The sequence below is a fragment of the Stylophora pistillata genome, chromosome 9, assembly GCF_964205215.1.
Source record: "Stylophora pistillata chromosome 9, jaStyPist1.2, whole genome shotgun sequence".
NCBI classification, from domain to species: Eukaryota; Metazoa; Cnidaria; class Anthozoa; order Scleractinia; family Pocilloporidae; genus Stylophora; species Stylophora pistillata.
Genome location: NC_142527.1, coordinates 25,674,752 through 25,692,808, shown reverse-complemented (window position 1 = coordinate 25,692,808; position 18,057 = coordinate 25,674,752). Strand labels below are relative to the sequence as shown.

General features: G+C 39.5%; 2 protein-coding genes across 2 annotated transcripts; both read left to right on the top strand.

The window, feature by feature from the left end:
* Positions 1–435: 435 nt before the first annotated feature.
* Positions 436–13,408, top strand: LOC111327874 (uncharacterized). The gene is made up of 22 exons (XM_088732583.1): positions 436–773; positions 955–989; positions 2,365–2,410; positions 3,182–3,263; positions 3,868–3,922; positions 4,029–4,084; positions 4,197–4,261; positions 4,433–4,492; positions 4,605–4,695; positions 5,038–5,107; positions 5,642–5,692; positions 5,801–5,869; positions 6,047–6,127; positions 6,904–7,626; positions 8,186–8,320; positions 8,482–8,545; positions 8,629–8,758; positions 9,365–9,458; positions 10,255–10,307; positions 10,832–10,877; positions 11,007–11,060; positions 11,464–13,408. Exons 1-22 carry the CDS (start codon positions 737–739, stop codon positions 11,938–11,940), a joined length of 2,574 nt encoding a protein of 857 aa, XP_088588709.1. The 5' UTR covers positions 436–736; the 3' UTR covers positions 11,941–13,408.
* Positions 13,409–14,247: 839 nt separating this feature from the next.
* Positions 14,248–17,525, top strand: LOC111327875 (carboxypeptidase D). Its single transcript, XM_022932177.2, has 2 exons — positions 14,248–15,401; positions 15,864–17,525. The coding sequence occupies exons 1-2, from the start codon at positions 14,409–14,411 to the stop codon at positions 16,632–16,634; spliced, it is 1,764 nt and encodes a 587-aa protein (XP_022787912.2). The 5' UTR covers positions 14,248–14,408; the 3' UTR covers positions 16,635–17,525.
* Positions 17,526–18,057: the final 532 nt, after the last annotated feature.

Below are 18,057 nucleotides of genomic sequence, written 5' to 3'. Positions count from 1 at the left end.
TGACAAAAGTCGTTAGTAATTCAGGGACAGTATGCACAACATAGGGTAGACTCAGCGAATGCACATTGAAATAAAGGGGCGTACATACTCTCAGGATGAAAAATGGAGTCTGTATAGTCTCCGGCCTCCCCGATCGCTCAGCGGTGCAATCACGGATTTTAGTCTCTCTCCGGGTGTTATGAACGAAATTTTGGTGTACAGTGTAAGGTTATACTATGAAACAAATCACAGAAGCCATATCTTTAAAATATACAGGTAGAATTCGAAGGGAGAAAACCTCAGTAATGGAATCTGGAACACATGTTAGGTGTGGCCATCGTCAAAAAGCACGAAGCCTCATTTTTGTCTTTTCCCGCACCCGAGATCTACCCGACGACATACGAACCTTACGTCATCAGAAAGGAATTTCAGTCGTTACATAGTGTCGGGAATCATGGGAAATGAAATAACAACCCTCGTCTTGTTGGTTACCGTAACGAGAAATATGTGATGCAATTTGGATCAAAAACCACGCACTTTCGGGATGTAAAACGACATCCTTTTGTTGAAAGTAATATTAATTGATATTTCTGGTTGTCCCATTGTGATATTTGTAAAACGCACCGAGTGTACTTCCTGAAATGGGAGATGCTTTGCAAGATATGTTTTCGTTTCTTGGGAGGCATCATACACACTATTTCAACGGCAGGCGAAGATCAATTATTAAATATTCCTACAGCATGTCTGTTAAACACAGATGAATAAGTACGAAGTCCTTGGAATTGTAGGCGAAGGTAAGCGTTCCTTGATTTAAGATTGTTATTATCCGTATGGTAATGAAATTAAAATTGGGTTGAAGGAATTTCAAACCTACAGTGTTTTGTGCTGTTATAGTTAATTTTGTATAGCTAAATATGGGTTTAACTGGTTCAAATTTGAGTTAAACATCTCCGTTTGTGTTTTTTGCATCGCTAGGAGCCTATGGAGTGGTTTTGAGATGCAGACACAAGGTAACGGAAGCTCTTTTTCCATTTCATACCTCGGTTATGACAGTAAATCAAACATACGGATCAACGCGTTGCAAAGGTTAAGCGGGCTGATGATTGCTAGTTCATCAAACACGCGAGATTTGAGTATATTTCCTAATAGGATCATGTTACAAAATCACTCAATATTTGAGAGATGTCCTTCAATATCCAGGGGCCAATTCAAGAATATGCGAAAGGAGTTGTTCGGTTGCCCGAACAGTTCTGTCTTTCATATTTACTTTTCGGATAATTTGTTTGTTTAGTTGCTCGGGCTAGATATTCTTGGGCTTACGGTTTTCCAGAAGTGCAGAACTGCTTGGTTCAATGTAAGAAAGATCTAATAAAACCAACTAAACATTTGAATGGCAAATATAATTCCCTGGTTATTGACAATATGGCAGCATTACAGGAGAATTCTAGCAGGGAACAGGCAAAGTTGTAAATGATTGCACATACATTAGTTGCAGACATTTTACCTGAGATCAGCTCCACTGTCTAAATGTGATCATCAGGATTGTCACCATGTATTGTTCCATTCATCTTGTAAACCATCCAGAGGCAACTGGGACAATGTTATGGAAACAGTACCCAAACAATCATGTTTGTTTGGATAAGACTGAGTCTCATGCTGGTGACTGAAATTTCAGCGATCGTGTTACTAGCATTTGTATCTACCCATCCCAATGGTGTCTTAAAGTTTTCCTTAAACAACTGGAAGGATCCCTACAATCTAGATAAGGGAAAAGAAACAAGGCTTCAAGGTCTCAGATGAGAAATGGAAATTTTCTCGATAAAAGTGCCACTCCAATGATTCAGCCTCAATGTAGACATTTTACTGTGCAAGGATGATAAAAGTATTAATTAGGTTTGAGAAAGAGAAGATAAAAGGGGCAATGTGTTTGTTCCAGAGTAGTCTTCCTTTCAGGCAGGCTTTTCCATCTCTGGTACCATCTCTGGTTAAATGAGTAAAAAGTTTTATTTACCAGTTTCAAATTGACTTTACCTGTCTTGCTTAAAAAAAAGGGGGGGAACACTGTTTATCATGATTGGTTACTTCTCTGTCCATAGATTTCACTGATGTTTGAAGTTAAAGGGTAACTGGAGAGAGGTTGAGCTTGAAAAGTAACTTGTGACAATCTTGAATCCAATTTAATGCAAGACTGCTGTTGATTCTATGATTCCCTCTTACTGGTAAATATTTCCCATACCCTGAGGAGACTCTGAATCAGCTCAAAATTTTGAGAACCATACATTAACAACCACTTTATTTTTACCATGATGATTTCAAAAAGTATTGAGAATGTTTACTTGGTGGAAGTTACCCTCTGAAACATCCTCTTCTTGTACTCTGCTGCAGGAAACAAATGAAATTGTGGCCGTTAAGAAATTCAAAGACAGTGAAGGTAAGTATCCACGAAAATGTCTAATTTTCAGGTTAAAAAGTTTTCCAAACTAGCCTGAATTTTATTTCTCTCTTCCTTGTACTATTTAGTATAACCTAAAACAAAAGGGAAAAATCAAGTTAGTAAGGAAAATTTTATGCAAAGTAAAAATACAGGCAGCTGGCACAAAGTTGTAGGAGTTATATCTAGGAGTTATATTGAAGCTTAGTCACCTTTTTCTTTTAAGTATTCATTACTAAGTGATTTGCATTGATTTGACACCTTCCTTACTTTGAATGAATAAAGGAACTTCGAGCCTTTGTGTTGAGGAGGTGGTTAGTTATCATTGACTGGTGGTTGGTGCAATAATTTCACATAATTTGACATGCACAGAATCTTGTATTTTTGAAGCATTTTGTCTTGCAAAAATAAGAAAACTTTATTTACTTTTAATTATAGCACTTGACAATAAGATTTACTGAGTGGATCTTCAGTTAAAGCAAACTGCATTTTCTTTAATGGCCACCTGAACAGTTGTACAACAAATGAATGCTGCAGTAATCAGGATTAAGCTGTATGGGTCAATCATTTGCCAGTTGTTAAAGGCAAAAACCTCTCATGATGAAACTGCAAGTGCATTGACAGAACTCCTTTTACTGATTGTGCTATCTGATGAAATCTCCACAGTCACAATCTTAACAGTGAATGGCTTTAAATTCAATTTGCCAGTTAATTGTTCCAAACCATGTTGTTGAATGTTCATGTTTATCTGTGTCTGACATATTTCATTAGAAAATGAAGATGTCAAGAGAACCACACTGAGGGAATTAAAAGTTCTTCGCATGTTGAAGCAAGAAAACATTGTAGAACTACGGTTAGTTTCTTTTTTATTATAATACCTATAGTATTCCAGTAGGAGGGATATATCTTCATCATTGTACACTGTTTTGACAAAATAGAGTGTTCAGATGTTTTTATAAATAGTATTAAAGCTTTTCAAAGTATTTGCAAAGCTTCAAACAAAGCTTCTAACTTTCAAGATTCTGCTTGAATTTAAACTTTAGTGGATTAAAATATATTTACCTTGCTCAAATTAGTTTGAATGGGTGATTGTTTCCTCTGAAGTCTTCACTATATGGGGTGTATAATATTATCTTTGATTATCAGAAACTGCGGAATATAATTTGTGCAGCTGTAGATGAAAAGTTTTAACTGTTTAAACTCTCTGAAGTGGTGAACAGTCACGTAACTCTTGTATACCTGCAATTTCTCTCAGTGCTTTGCTCGAGGTGAATTAAAATACTCAAAATCATCAGGTGGAGAGTACTATCCTATTTCAACACCAAATTCTCCTATCTGATTTATAGGGAAATTTAAACCAAATGGAAGGGAGGGCTATAAATCAGATCATGGTTGCTAAAGGGTTGTTAATTAGTACCTTTCAATTGTTTACTTCTTAATTATTTATTTTTTTGCAGGGAAGCATTTCGCAGAAGGGGAAAACTGTATTTGGTTTTTGAATATGTTGAGAGAGTAAGTTTGCATGTTTGAAATTGTTGTTCATAAATCAACCATACTTTTTAGTGAATGCTTGTATGGTCTATTAACTTCACTTGGATTTTCTCTTTTGATTGAAAAGAACATGCTTGAGTTACTAGAGGAAATGCCCAATGGAGTTCCCTCAAATCAAGTCAGGTGAGCTCCATGACAGCTTTAAAAGAGAAATTGCATAGAACCAAAAATGAATTGAAGTTTAACTTTCCCATCATCCATTGATTATATTTCTTTTCCATTTTCTTCCTTTTAGAAACTATGTTTTTCAGCTCATTAAAGCCATCAAATGGTGCCATCAGAATGACGTCATTCATCGAGGTATTCTGACTGATGATAGAAAAAGTATCATTATTTTCATAAGGTTGTACAAATCAAGAGCACTTTCAGATTAACTACATACATTGTTCAAAATTTGGTCTGTTTGAAGTGATTACTTGTTCAATCTTTTTGCTTCTCAGTCTCTAATTTCTTCCTTTTCTCTATCAACAGATATTAAACCAGAAAATTTGCTTATTAGTAAGAATGGGGTTCTTAAACTGTGTGACTTTGGTAAGTTCAAAGAACTGGAAATTTGATAATACCAAAACCTGCATAATGAATGTGGCTAATAAATCTGAAGTAACTCAGGAATTTTCAACAGCTCAAATCCTCACTGTTGCAGGTTTTGCCCGAGCCATGACTGTTAATGGCAGCGGACAGTTCACAGATTATGTTGCAACTCGGTGGTATAGATCACCAGAATTGCTCTTAGGGTAGGTGTAAAAGATGGTAAGATGTGCTCATTCATCAGTGAGTGAGTGTAATTAGGGAAATCTGAAGCATGAAGGTGTTCTTATATGTCAGGGCTCAACACTGACTTTTCAACTTACTAGCCAAGTGGCTAGTGACATCTTAGATGTTACAACAATTTCAGTTTGTTTACTAGCCAAACTTGCTGGTGGAAATTCAAAACCACCAGCCAAAACTGAATTTCTACTAGTCTGTGGCTAGTTGGCTACTGTTAGTGTCGAGCCCTGCATGTTGCGTGAAATGACTCATACAGTATTTATTTTTACTTAATGTGCATTAAATCATGTTTGATTCTGTTATTTCAGGGCTTCTTATGGTAAACCAGTTGATATCTGGGCCATTGGCTGCATTCTGGGAGAACTGAGTGATGGCCAGGTGGGTAAAGATTGTCATGAGTAACTTGTCTGGAATGCATTTATTATTTATTTATGCATTTATTATTTATTAATGGATGCTTGTAAAATGCTAGACTTCTCTCTATCCCTTTCACTCCCAAAAACCCACCATTAATTCTCTTTACTGTCTGCCATGCAATTCTTATGATGTTACTTTGGAGAATTTGGAATTGGATCGACTAATAACTCCCTATTTGACATTTGTCTTTATTCTCATCACTTGTCTGCTTGATATTGTATTGATATTGTAAGGAGAAATTCTGTCTTGGTCACTCATAGGAGTTAAAGGGATATTTGAACAGAAGAGTGAAATATTTATTGGAACAAGGCTGTTTTGTGTCCTCAAAAACGGGACCATCATATTTTCTGGGTTTTTAGTTGAATTACTGCCAAGCCTTCACTCATTAAGTAAAGTTCATTTGCTTTCATATGATTAAAGTTGTCGTAATGTCTTTTTCCTGACAATTCTTGATTTTAACTCATATTTTTTTTTCCCTTTTTTGTTTTTTCACAGCCTGTCTTTCCAGGAGAAAGTGAAATAGACCAGCTGTTTACAATTCAAAAGGTTGGTATATAAATCTGTCAAAAGATGCAGGATTTTTAATGTAAGAATTATTGTTTGCCCATGTATAACTGAATAAAAATGGTCTGTATTCTATGTTTGTGGCCTTAGGTTTTGGGTCAGCTTCCACCAGATCAGATGGAAATGTTTTATAACAATCCCAGATTCAAAGGACTTAAGGTATTGTCTTTTCTTGGCCTTGTTAGTGAGCTGAAACCTTTTTGAGCTGGAAGAATGTTGTGTAGAATTACATAGTGTTTTATTTGTGATGTAAGTGTTATTATTGTGTTAACCTGTCATGATTTTACTTAACTCAGTGATGGGGTATTAACAAGTTTTAATGTCTGCTTCCTATAGTTTCCAACAACAATTATCCCTCAGACATTAGGAAGGAAATATGCAGGAGTCATTAATGGAATCATGCTGAGCTTTATGCAAGTGAGTTTTGAGGGACATCTGTTTGAATCCTTGTAGAAATGCTGCCCTTGAATGGACTTGTTGTTAGGGATGGGAAGTGAAGCAAGAAGAGTATGCTAAGTAGAGCTGAGCAAGGACAAAACCCTTTTCCTCCCAGAAATTATAAACTTGCAACTTGTCCCAATGGTATCAGTTTGTTTGTTTGTTTGTTTACATGTTTATCACACATGTTATGATATATGACAAACTTATCAGCTGGCTAAAATCATGTTGTAATGGATCAACTAAACTCATTTGTAAGGAAATACATGCAAATAGCGACAAGAAGAGAGCATTGCTAATTTTTTACAAGGGAATGGGAAATCATGAGAAAGTACTGACATCCTTTGCTTTTCTTGCTTTTGTTTTTACTCCTGCAACACCCTGTTTTTCTTGATATTGGATGTGCCATGCTCCCTCTCCCCCCCCCCTGTCCTCTCTTCCTCTCTGTCTCTTGGACCTTTTGCCAATAGCTGTGATCACTTAACTCTTTCACTCCCAAGATCTGATTATGAATTCTCCCCTCGAGCTGCTACACACTTCCTTGTAAATTGACTAGGAGAATTTGGTGTTCAATCAAGGGAACAACTTCTACCTGATAGGTTTGAGTATTCTCATTACCTGTTTGCTGGATCATGTATGGATATTATAGGGAGAAGTTACAGGTTAATCACTTCTGGGAGTTAAAAGGGTTAAATGGTGTAAGAATGAAATTTCTGGAAGTGAAGAAGATGAATTTTCAAATGGTTGATCTTTAGGCAACATTACAGTTGGATCCAAAAGACAGATTTACCATAAATGATGCTTACAATCACCCAGCATTTCAACTAGAAAGGGATGAGTTTGAAAAAACTGGGAAAGAGAAAAGTGCAGATCTCAAACAGGGTGCAAAGAAAGCTGAAATTCCAACCAAATCAAGATATTTTTCACATAAGGGATCATCGTCACAGGGTATCAAGGCAGGGGAGAGCATGCAGGAGTTAAAAACACAAGACATTAAACCTAATTCACATCAGAATCCATCACTCGGAAAAGATTTTAGCGTGGAGAAAAAGCTCGTCATGCAGCAGATGACTGCTAAAGAAAGGCCGAAGGACAGTAACCAACAGGAGGATTCTACGGACAAAAATAGAACTTCAGAAACTGAAAACTCCGAGAAGTCCGAAAGTTGTGCAACAGCGCCAAGCGTTGAAATTTCAAAGGAATCAGGGAATCCCCCTTCAGCAGTGAAACAAACTGTTTACAGCTCTGTAGATATTAAACCTCGTACTTCTAATTTAACTGGAGTAAGAGCAACAACTTCTCAAACTGGGGAAAAAAATAATCTCCCTCAAAGCGATAAGACTAGTGTTACGGAAGATGGAAGAGCAATGGCAAAGACCAGCAGTGGTGCCAGCACCAGCCATCTCATGGCTGCAAATTACAGCTTCTTCCCTACAGATAATGAGGAGTCTGAGCTTGATCACTCAAAGAATTCCAAGGTATTTAGTCTCTGACGTTATATATTTTCACTAATATTACTTTCCAAGCAAAACCGCCTCCCGGTTAGCTCAATTGATAGAGCGCTGGACTGATGTGCGGGAGGTCGAGGGTTCGAGCCCCGGCCGGACCTACACTCAAGGTCTTAAAATAATTGAGAAGAATATGCTGCCTTTCTATAACATCAAGAAATGGTTTAGATATTCTAGTGTTCTCGGATAGGGACGAATAAATGGAGGTCCCGTCTCCTGCAGGGTTAGGGGTAGGAGACGTTAATTTCCCACGCACGAGATTACTGTGTGATGGATGTCCTCCCCTGGGGTGGGATGGGTGGGTGTTGTCTTGCGATTATATGAGCCTCTGGCTCGAGCAATATGGGCAACCATGCCCCACGCAAAGACATTTAAACTTGATTACAGGAAACTTGATTACAAGAAGCAAAGTCCGGAGAAGTCACCAATTTAGCATTGCGGGAACTTCAGTGCCCGAAAAGGTTATGGGTTTGGAGGCAAAAGCCAGTAAAAAGAAATTATGTTTTAAAACTATGTTTACAAATTATAGCTGCCTTATGACTCGGCAACAATCAAAGAAGAAATCAGAAAAACCAAGTCTGTGATCCTAGGCAAGAAAAAGGACCGGGACGGCTCCGCTTCCGTTAAGTCCAGGCCTCAGCAGCCCCTCATGTCACGCAATGAGGTTTGTGACTCTTTAATTCTAACTCATATGCTCTAAGAATGCAGACTTTAGTTATTCGCGGTTGGTAGTCTTTGTGTGACCTGTGATAGTGACCTTGTGAAACACAGTAAGAATGTTACGCCGGCATTCATTGTAATGCGTGTTGTTGTTTTTATTCACAGACAATGGACCCGCTAAAACCGAAGGGAATTCATGAAAGGCAGGGAGGGAAAACGGTTTTTACAGGTGAGAGTTAAGAGGTGACAGTTGTGTCCGCTACTGTTAAAAACTTTGGATGAACTTTTTTTACCTCTCCTTTTTTTCATCAGATGCTACCGCGTCCAGTCGAGAAGAAGTTCACCAGTCAAATTATTCCTTTCAAATGGGAATGAACACGGAAAGAAGAGGTTCAAAATCAGACTTGCCCATGTCGACTTTGGAGCACGGAGTGTCGCAGTGGTAAAGCCATTTAATCATTTTAGCTAGCAGCAGACATTTTTCTATATTTGATTCGTTTACGGTTTATATATCTTATTAACCAAGCGCGAGGTCCGTACAAAAAAGACCAAGGGCCGATATTCTTCCAGTACGGTCCCGAGCAAGCTTGGTTAATAAGAGATTTATTATACGACTGAAGTTCAGAGGGACACAAGTGCGGTATTATTCGGGACCATTCGGGACAGTGCCCGGTCCAATACTTAGAGAATATTGGACCGGCAATAGAGCATTTTGATTGGTTGATTTTAGTTATTGGCCCTCTGACTGCCCGAGTCGTGTTATAAATATTGTTATCACATGTCTTGTGGGGAAGTGGTTAACATACAGGATTGGCGCTCCTCGCCCTACCAGCCTTGTACAGGAAAGTTGGAAATTTGTCCCAAGTATGTGACTGATTGTCTGGTAAAACCACGAGAATAATTTTTAAGAGATTATCTCCTCAGCGCTTCAATCCGGCAAATTCCCTTGCATGATGGTTGTTAACCTTTGCCATAGGACGTATGTGGTAGATACTTGCAGCTTCTTGTGTACATGATAACTGATTTAAATTCACGGTTATTTACTCAGGAGGCAAGATTTTGGTGGTGAGGAAAACCAACCAAGAAACTCTCTAGGACAAGAGAAAAGAGATAAAAAGAAAAAGAAGAAAAAAGTGCAACAGGTCTGTGCAGTTCATCCCTTGATGTTATTCTTATTACAGTGAGAACTGCTTCTTTCTGGGTACACTTGCGCGTAACAGTGCCTGGTAGAGTATTTACTTCGGTGATCGATTTAAGTTGGTTGGATACAGTTTCCCAAGCGCTGACCTACTAAATTTAGAGCGCTTAAAAAACCAACTCTCCCCCTTTTTCCAGTCGAACGATTTCAACGCATGTGTTCATGAAAAGGTTGAGGGTTGAAGTAGAGGGCGTGGCACGGCAATCGTCATTAAAATTCTAATGTCATGTGGAAATCCCGTTAAATAGGTTTTGGGAACGGTATTGAGAAATCCTCGATTAATTTTTGTTCTCCTCTACAGTATTTTCTTTTTGGGGCTAAGACCTCACTGCTGGGTTAATTTTAACCAATTACTTACAGCCTTTTCAAAATTTATTATGCCGGAAAGTTTGTTGTTGAGTTTTAATACAGTCGTCGTCATGCAAACCTAATCACTGAAGTCTTCTGCAAAGGATGAGTCCACATATTTATCTGCGAGTGCTTACTTGGAGAGAGAGAGAGAGAGAGAAAAAAAAAAGTCCTCAGGGCATAAAACCAAGTACAAAGCGCGAGATTAAACCACGAAAGACTGAAAGTCTGAAACTCTCGTCAATCAGTTTCAACAGAAGCCTATATACTTAGGTTCTATATGCTTCTTGTTGTGATAATTGGGTTGAAATTGATTGACTTGCTTGGGTTTTTTTTTTTCGCTGCGGTCGGTCGCTAAGGAAGGAGGTGTTGAATCTTAATTTTTGTCGCAGGTGGTCAGCTTACCGGTGCAATCAAAGCAAATTCATCACCTGGAATCACAGGGGTAAGTGGACACAATTAAACCTGATGACTGCTGGTTGTTAATACCAAGATTGTCTCACTGTTAAAGACTAAATTGTGAAAAAATCTTGAGATCACAAAAAAATCCCAGTCCTGTCACCCCTGGGGGGTGGTGTAAGTCTCCAACTTCAAAATTTTTGTGACCACTGATCCTCCCGACTTGCTTCGAGACAATGAATTCGTTATAAAGAGTTTGAGAATGTGTTGTTAAGTAAAGCCATAAAGGGAAAAAATTGGTAGTCTCTCCAAAAAGGATATATTTTTTTTCTGTTTTCATCCTTTACCTGGTTTACAATAAAAGGATATTTCAAGAAGTCGCCTCTGAAGGTTAAAGGAATTACACGTTTTGCTTTTGTTTTGTGTTTTTGTGTGTGTGTGTGTGTGTGTGTGTGTGTGTGTATGTACTTTTTCTGTTTTTTTATCCTGTATTTCATTCCTCTCAACAAAACAACCGGTATGTTTCAATTTGGTTGAGTTTCATTTTGTTCGTTGTCCGTTTGCCTTTAGTGAATTAAGTAAAATGGCGGACTGGAGCAGAAGTGCCGATGTACAGGTAAAGTTTTAGCGCTCATCCAATGTAACCGTCTGTAGTATGTTTTAGGGAAGAAATTGATTTATTTGTCGTTCAGTTTTGATGTAGAAGGGCGTTAATTGCCAACTAATCAGTTACCTTCTTTTGTAGTCCTTCGATATGCGTCCTCACAAAGCCTTAGGGAAACTAAACTCTACTGACAAGGTAAGTTTCTCAGAATTGCCTCGACTAGGTAAGGTTGAAAGAAGTCACTCTTGTGGATTTTAAGGGGGATTTTAGCAGCTTCAGTGAATTTTCTCGAGCAGATTTTACTAGTTCGCTAATTGTTTGGCCTTCGTGTCTTCTTGTGATTGACTTGATTTTCCATCGGAAGACTGAAGTAATTTTGTGATATCCTTCGTTGAGTAACTTCGAACACGAGCAAAGGAAACTGAGGCTTTAGAAAAAGGCTAGTTTCCGAAGAGATAAGTGCTGCCCTTCTTTCGAGCAAATAGCTCCAAAATAGCCCGGGTTTCCTGGGCTAATTCTTTGGCGCCAATAAAAACCCCAAGGGACGAGCGTTTGATCTGACGATAACAGACTCGATTGTGCTCATTCCTTTTGACAGGTTGTAACACACCTTGGGCCTCTTACAATCAGCTCATCTCACAAACCTCTTGGAGAAGTTCGCCTTCAGCCTCTTCAACACAAGAACTTAGCTCATTTGACACACAACACTTACCCGACGCGCAAACCACCTGCTAAGCGCGAAAGCCCTGATTCTCAACCCTTGGGATCTCTGTCGCCTTGGATGGGACAATCTGCGTTCTCTCTACAAGGTCACTCACACAAACACACATTATCAGAGCCAGGGAACTTTACCTTTCCTGACCGACCAGTCAGCCCCTCAACGGAACATTTGGCACCTTTACCAAGAAAAGCGTCGCGACCTCCTTCTGAAAACGAGGCGGCAATTGAGGATCGAGACATGAAGCTGGGTACTCCCTTCAATGGACTGAAACCGCTGACACCCCCAAAGGAGCACTTAAGCAAGTCCGGAGGTCGCGTCCCGGATTTAAACAAACTGGAAGAAACACCCTTATAGCACAACCCTGCGCAGTTCATGAAGATATTTTTCCTTTGAATCTTTTTTATACTGCAGTCGTTAATGTGTATGTTGTGGCTCAATGTTACCATTGCTCGAAACTTGGGTTTGAAACAAAAACTAAATCAAAGACATTTTCATGCAGCGATAAAATTAAACCACGATATTTAAACGTGATAGAGCAGTTTTCAGTTGAAGGCCCAAAAACCAAAGCAATCCCAGTGACCAATCAGAACAAAAGTTAACGTCATCATTAGCCAATGAGAACACAAAGTGAAACAAGCAAACTGCCTGCAGCGCGGGAAAACGCGAACGACCAAATCTCAGTGACCAATCAGATTAGAGGTTTACATTCTCATTAGCCAATGAGAAGTCGACGTGAAAACATGCAAACTGCTTGAAACGCGGGAAAACGCGAATGACCAAGTTGTGAATGTTTTTAGTTTTGCATCTGATTGCTTGAGAAGATCGCACGAGTCTTTTGGACCAATCACAGAGCGAAGTTAAGTAAAATCGAAGCGATCCCGTATTACTATCAACAGTCAATTGAAAACTGCGCTATCTTAGATGATTTGGTACTATCCAGCTGTAGTTTTCTTGCAGAAATCAGCCGCACCGTCTGTAAGTTTTAGTCAAACACCTAAGTCATTTTCTTCTCAGTTGTGTTTAAGCTTGTTTAGGCCAAACATAATGCGATTAAAATCATATTTCAAGTTACGTTTTTCATATGGTTTGATGATATCTATGAGACACATCCCTCGTTGTCACTGCTGAAATTTTCCTTGTCTAAGTCACTTAAAATTTCGAAGTCGTACTTTTTGCTCCAACGTACTTCATCCAGAGTTCTTATCACGTCTTTTTTAACATGGTATTTATTATGAAACATTTACTTTTCAGATCGTGGTTTGAAAGCGGTTCAAACTTTTTTAGAGAGAAAATGTTTATCTAGAAATTGTTGGCTAAACGTCAGTTGTTTTTAACTGAGATGAGATTGTGATATGTTGTTCACGCATGCAAGTTTGTGTGAGTGGCCCACAACTTTAGGTTCATCCCTACTTAGTGGAGTATTGAAGTTAGTGAAAGAGCACTAGTGGAAAATTACTTGCAGTTGTGAACAGCAATCAAGCGGAGAAGCACTGGGGCGATTGTAGATAGAAAGCGACAGGACAAGCAGCGAAATGTCCCGGGAAGCTTCTCCGTAAATAGCAGGATATTTGTAGATACATGCACTTAGAAACCTTCACTAAGATGTATTTTAATACGGCTTTCGTTGTTTCTTAGTAGCAAATAGCTTTTTTATTGTGCGACCGATTTTCCTTGAAGGAAACCTTACGCCGTGCTTTATATACTAAGTATGTATATAGTTTTTATGGTCGCTCCATGTGGTATGCATAAGTTATTTGGTGTAAACTCCTTTTGTAGCAGTCACTGTTTCTTAAGTGAAAAAATAAATTATTGCAGAAATTGAGGCTATTTGAGAATGGATGTTAGTCATTTTCAACCTTAAGAATTGACTTGACGATTTTAGACATGTTCCTCAGTTTTACTTCTATCAATGATGACAGGGTGGGTTATATCCTTGTATTACTGGTGCCAACTTTCAGTGTTCGTGGTTCGTTCACACCGTCAAAAAGAAATTGGGGGAAACAAAGTTTGATACTAATTCAAATGAAGTATTTAGTTTTCAACTTAATTTTTTCTCTTCTTTCCCTAATTCTCTCCTTTCTATTACGGCGTTATTAATGTCCCAGTTGCAAAATTATCTCGCAGTTTGAGGTTATCAATTTCAACATCCGTTAGGAGAAGCCAGCATCCGAACTATTTGATGTCTTCAGTGAAAGTTAAAATTTACTAAGCGAACCAAAATTCCGGCTCATCCTCGGTGTAAAAACATGTGAAGCTCACGAGTGACGTACAACAAAGACAACAAAACAATATAAACAATAGCGTACAACAAAACAATACCTCATGAGGCAAAGAAAACTTCGTCAGGATTTTACACCGAGGATGACCCAAAATTCCCTAGGCGATGGATTCTTCTAAAAGGTTACCACCTGGACATTTCCTTCATCTTTAACGAAGACCAATGAAACGAAATTGTTTCAAGAGGGGACGGAGTAATGTTTGTAGTCACGGCTAAATCCAGAGACCTGTTTATTTTGGTTTGAACACTCAATCAGGCTCAGTCACTTCATGAGAGGAAAGTAAACACAACCTGCAACTGAGCTCAATAATTGCGTGACATTTGCTGCTGATTAGCCAATCACAGATCGAGTTCGAGCCGGTCAGTTTCGCTTTTTAGCTCGTGTGCATCAGAAAAGGAAAAGCTCGAAAAATGACGTGATGGAGGGCGGAGCTTATGGTTAAGAAGCTTTAACTAAGGATGGGTTAGTTATAGCCAGGAGTTTAGAGCGAGGAGCTTAACATTTCCTCGCGAAAAAGCTTTTGCGAGCAGTTTATTTGGAACAATGGAGCGATTGATACTGCTTCTGGTGGCATATTTCATTTCCTTGCGGGTGACTCTTGTTTTCTCACGTCCCAGCGCAAAAACACGCACGCTAGGCGATGACGACTGGACGCACCATAATTTCGATCAGATGACCGCGTATCTTCAAGATCTTCATCGACAGTACCCGAAAATCACTCGTCTCTATAGCATTGGAAAATCGGTGCAAGGCCGAAAACTTTGGGTCGTAGAAATCTCTGACAACCCAGGTAAACACGAACCCGGAGAACCCGAGTTCAAGTATGTTGCTAACATGCATGGGAACGAAGTTGTAGGACGCGAACTTCTCTTGCATCTGGCGAAAGCATTCTGTGAAAATTACGGTCGAGATGCGAACCTTACCAAAATGGTGGACACCACTCGTATTCACTTGATGCCAAGTATGAACCCGGACGGGTACGAACTCGCCGCAGAAGGTGAGAACAGGAAGGATTGGATCATCGGACGAAGCAATGCGAACAACGTTGATCTGAACCGTAACTTTCCTGACCAGTTTTTTAAGAGCGTGACGGGGCCGCCCCAAGTCGAAACGATAGCTGTGATGAAGTGGATCTCTGAGTATCCCTTTGTGTTAAGTGCTAACCTCCATGGCGGCTCCTTAGTGGCAAATTATCCATTCGATGACAGCCCATCGGGGCAGAGCGAGTACAGCAAGTCTCCAGATGACGACGTCTTCAAAGAGCTTGCCAAATCCTATTCTGAGGTGCATCCAACTATGCACCTCAAGAATCCACCCTGGCCTTGCCCTGAGGTCCCTCCGGATCACTTCAATGATGGCGTCACAAATGGAGCAGCTTGGTACAGCGTGTCAGGGGGGATGCAGGACTATAACTACATGCACTCAAACTGCTTCGAGATAACCATAGAGCAAGGCTGTAAGAAGTTCCCAGAGGCAAGTCAATTACCGAAGGACTGGGAGGAAAACAAGCAAGCGCTGATAGCTTATATCGATCAGGTATGTGGCCGCTGTGATTGAAAATATAAGCATGGAATTTCAAAACAAAAGCTGTTTAGCTAAATATTGTTCTGAGCAAGTGCTTCATTATTTTTTTGGTTGTTTGTTTGTTTGGTATGGTCGATCAACTGCTACTCATAAAGACTTGATTATTTTATTAGATTACTTTCCGGCAATTGAATTAAAGAGTAAAGAAAAACGGTTTCGGAAAAATGTAGCGAAATACTGACAAGGTTAACGCAATAAAAAGGAAAATAGCAATACAATTTCGAGCTCAATCAACTGTGAGCCATATTTTTTGGAACAATACTACACCAGTAAATGTGCATGCAAACCTTTTTTCTATAGAATATAATTTTATTAAAGCAGCTCTGAAAAAAGATTTTTTCTGTGGTTGATAAACATGACAGCCAATTTCACAAATTTCGTGGACTAACTTTTCTTGCCTTTTGTTGTGCGTAGGCGCACAAGGGAGTTAAAGGGTTTGTAAAGGACAGCCAAGGAAATCCAATTTTTGGTGCACATATCCGTGTTGACAATCGTAAAAAAGACATTATAACCGCAAAAGATGGGGATTATTGGCGTCTTCTTCTCCCTGGGGGCTACAAAGTCACTGCCATGGCCGTAGGATACGAGCCTTTATCAAAGGATATTACGGTAACCGAGGGAGATGCCAAAGAGCTGAACTTTGTTCTGAAGAAGTCAGCCCGGGGAAACAGCTCCCTGGACTCGGAACAGTTAGACAATAATGATGAACCAAATCCTGTAGAGGATTCAAAACCGGAACCCGGATCTCCGATTAATGTTGGCTCTGTGGAACCGAGCGGGGCTCCCGTGGGAGGCATGACGATGGGGGATGGGATGTCGGACGGAGGGGACTACGGGATGGTTATGACTGGAGGTGGTATGGGAGGTCCGTTACAGTTGAACGATCAGTTCGGGATGTCTAATACGGCGGAATCTCCCAGTGAAAACACAGGTGGGGGGTTAAGTCTGGGAAACAATTTCGACACGGGGGGCCCAATTGGGGATGCGGAGCTTGATCGTTTTGCGATGATGTCCCCCTATGAGGCCCAGTCTAAGGATAATACCAAGGGGATTTTTCACATCTCAACTGACGAGCACGAACCACACGCTCTATATGCTAACGACGGAGAAGAGAATGGGAACGGAAATCAACCCGAGACTAATATCTTTAAAAAGGACGAGCTCGGTAGACCCCGAAAGAAATGAGTGCATTGTTAGTTGTAAATTGGCAATGGAAGCTAATTTTTCAAATTAGGGTGCTATAAAACAGAACTAAAGGGATGTGCTTTAGTGAAGGAGCAACGTAGATTGATGTGTTGTTTTAAGTGCTGTACTTTGTCGATTTGACGCATATCGCATCTCAATTAAACACCGGATCGCAGTGCGCTGCTCATTCACGCCTAAGCTCAATTTACAAGGCCAAGTTTTGATTAAAAGCCGGAGGAATTTAAACGATTGCCGAACTGCGGTAAATCGGAATGCTGTTTTTCAAGGGTGGAGTAATCACTTTGCAATAATAAACAAATTAACGACCCTTTTTTAAGAGGACACCAGTTGAATTTCTCTTCGCTTTGTCAATGTTAACCCCTTAAGTTATCACCAACAACATGGAATTTTCTCCGAAGACAAAAGTAGTCTTGCGTCATGAACCTCCTAGCGGAATCATTATCATTGTCCTTTAGTTTCCAGGATCATTTTCCGACAAGGGACCAGTTATTGTTTATCGCCAGGCGGGGAAGGGGGCGGATGAGGGAGACCCTTGGGGGCATCAAATGGTTTCCAGGGGGAACGGAGAGGGGTTCAGTTGTCATTAATAGTGACCTTTCGTTCAGATCTGATCCACATGATTTTAGCACGGGCTCATACGAGAGCTTGAAAATGTCTTAGGAAAAAATAATTTTCTGAACAAACCTTTATACTAGGATTTCTTTAGTATAATTCATCAATTTTGTAGGAATATTTATATTATTGAAAATAAATATATATTTTCCATATTTTATATTGGGATCTCGAACTAGTTAAAGCGATTCAGAATATTCAAAGAAAATTGTATATTTTGATACTGAAGCAGTGAATATTAAAAATGAATCAATTTTACCCGTGCTTAACAGTCTTAACATAGTTATGGGATGCTATTGTTACGAAACTTGACCAGCGCCGGTTTTCCTATAAATATTTGTGCAAGTATTTTGAACCCGAGCGTGCAGTTTGTGAACCGTTTAGCTCGCATTAGTGACCAAGAAAATTTTTTTTCTTACAATATCAATGCAAGAACAAGTCGACACGTGACAAAAATAAAGAAAAACATCAATTTGGAGATTATTAGTTGATCCAATACTGTTAAGGATACTCAAACGATTCATTCAGCCTAAGTGGAATTTGATTTGTTTGTTACGAATTACTTTAGTTACGGATGTGGTTACGTTGTTGTCTATTCTCGATTGGTTTGTAATCAGATATTTTAGCGTCCCCACGCGCGTATAAAAGCCTCGTTTAGCGTCCCTTTAGCCAGTGTATGATTGTATTTCGCCTTGTCCATTCTATCTGTTCGACTCGCCTTTTTTGGTTCTTAACCTTTGGCACAAGCGAGACCGATATTTTACGATCGTGATCGTGATTGTCTATCGTG

Coding starts and splice junctions, on each gene's coding strand:
- LOC111327875 (XM_022932177.2), top strand. CDS start 14,409: ATGGAGCGATTGATACTGCTTCTGGTGGCATATTTCATTTCCTTGCGG. Junction 15,402..15,863: donor TGATAGCTTATATCGATCAG/GTATGTGGCCGC, acceptor TGTTGTGCGTAG/GCGCACAAGGGAGTTAAAGG.
- LOC111327874 (XM_088732583.1), top strand. CDS start 737: ATGAATAAGTACGAAGTCCTTGGAATTGTAGGCGAAG. Junction 5,108..5,641: donor GAGAACTGAGTGATGGCCAG/GTGGGTAAAGAT, acceptor GTTTTTTCACAG/CCTGTCTTTCCAGGAGAAAG. Junction 11,061..11,463: donor AACTAAACTCTACTGACAAG/GTAAGTTTCTCA, acceptor TCCTTTTGACAG/GTTGTAACACACCTTGGGCC.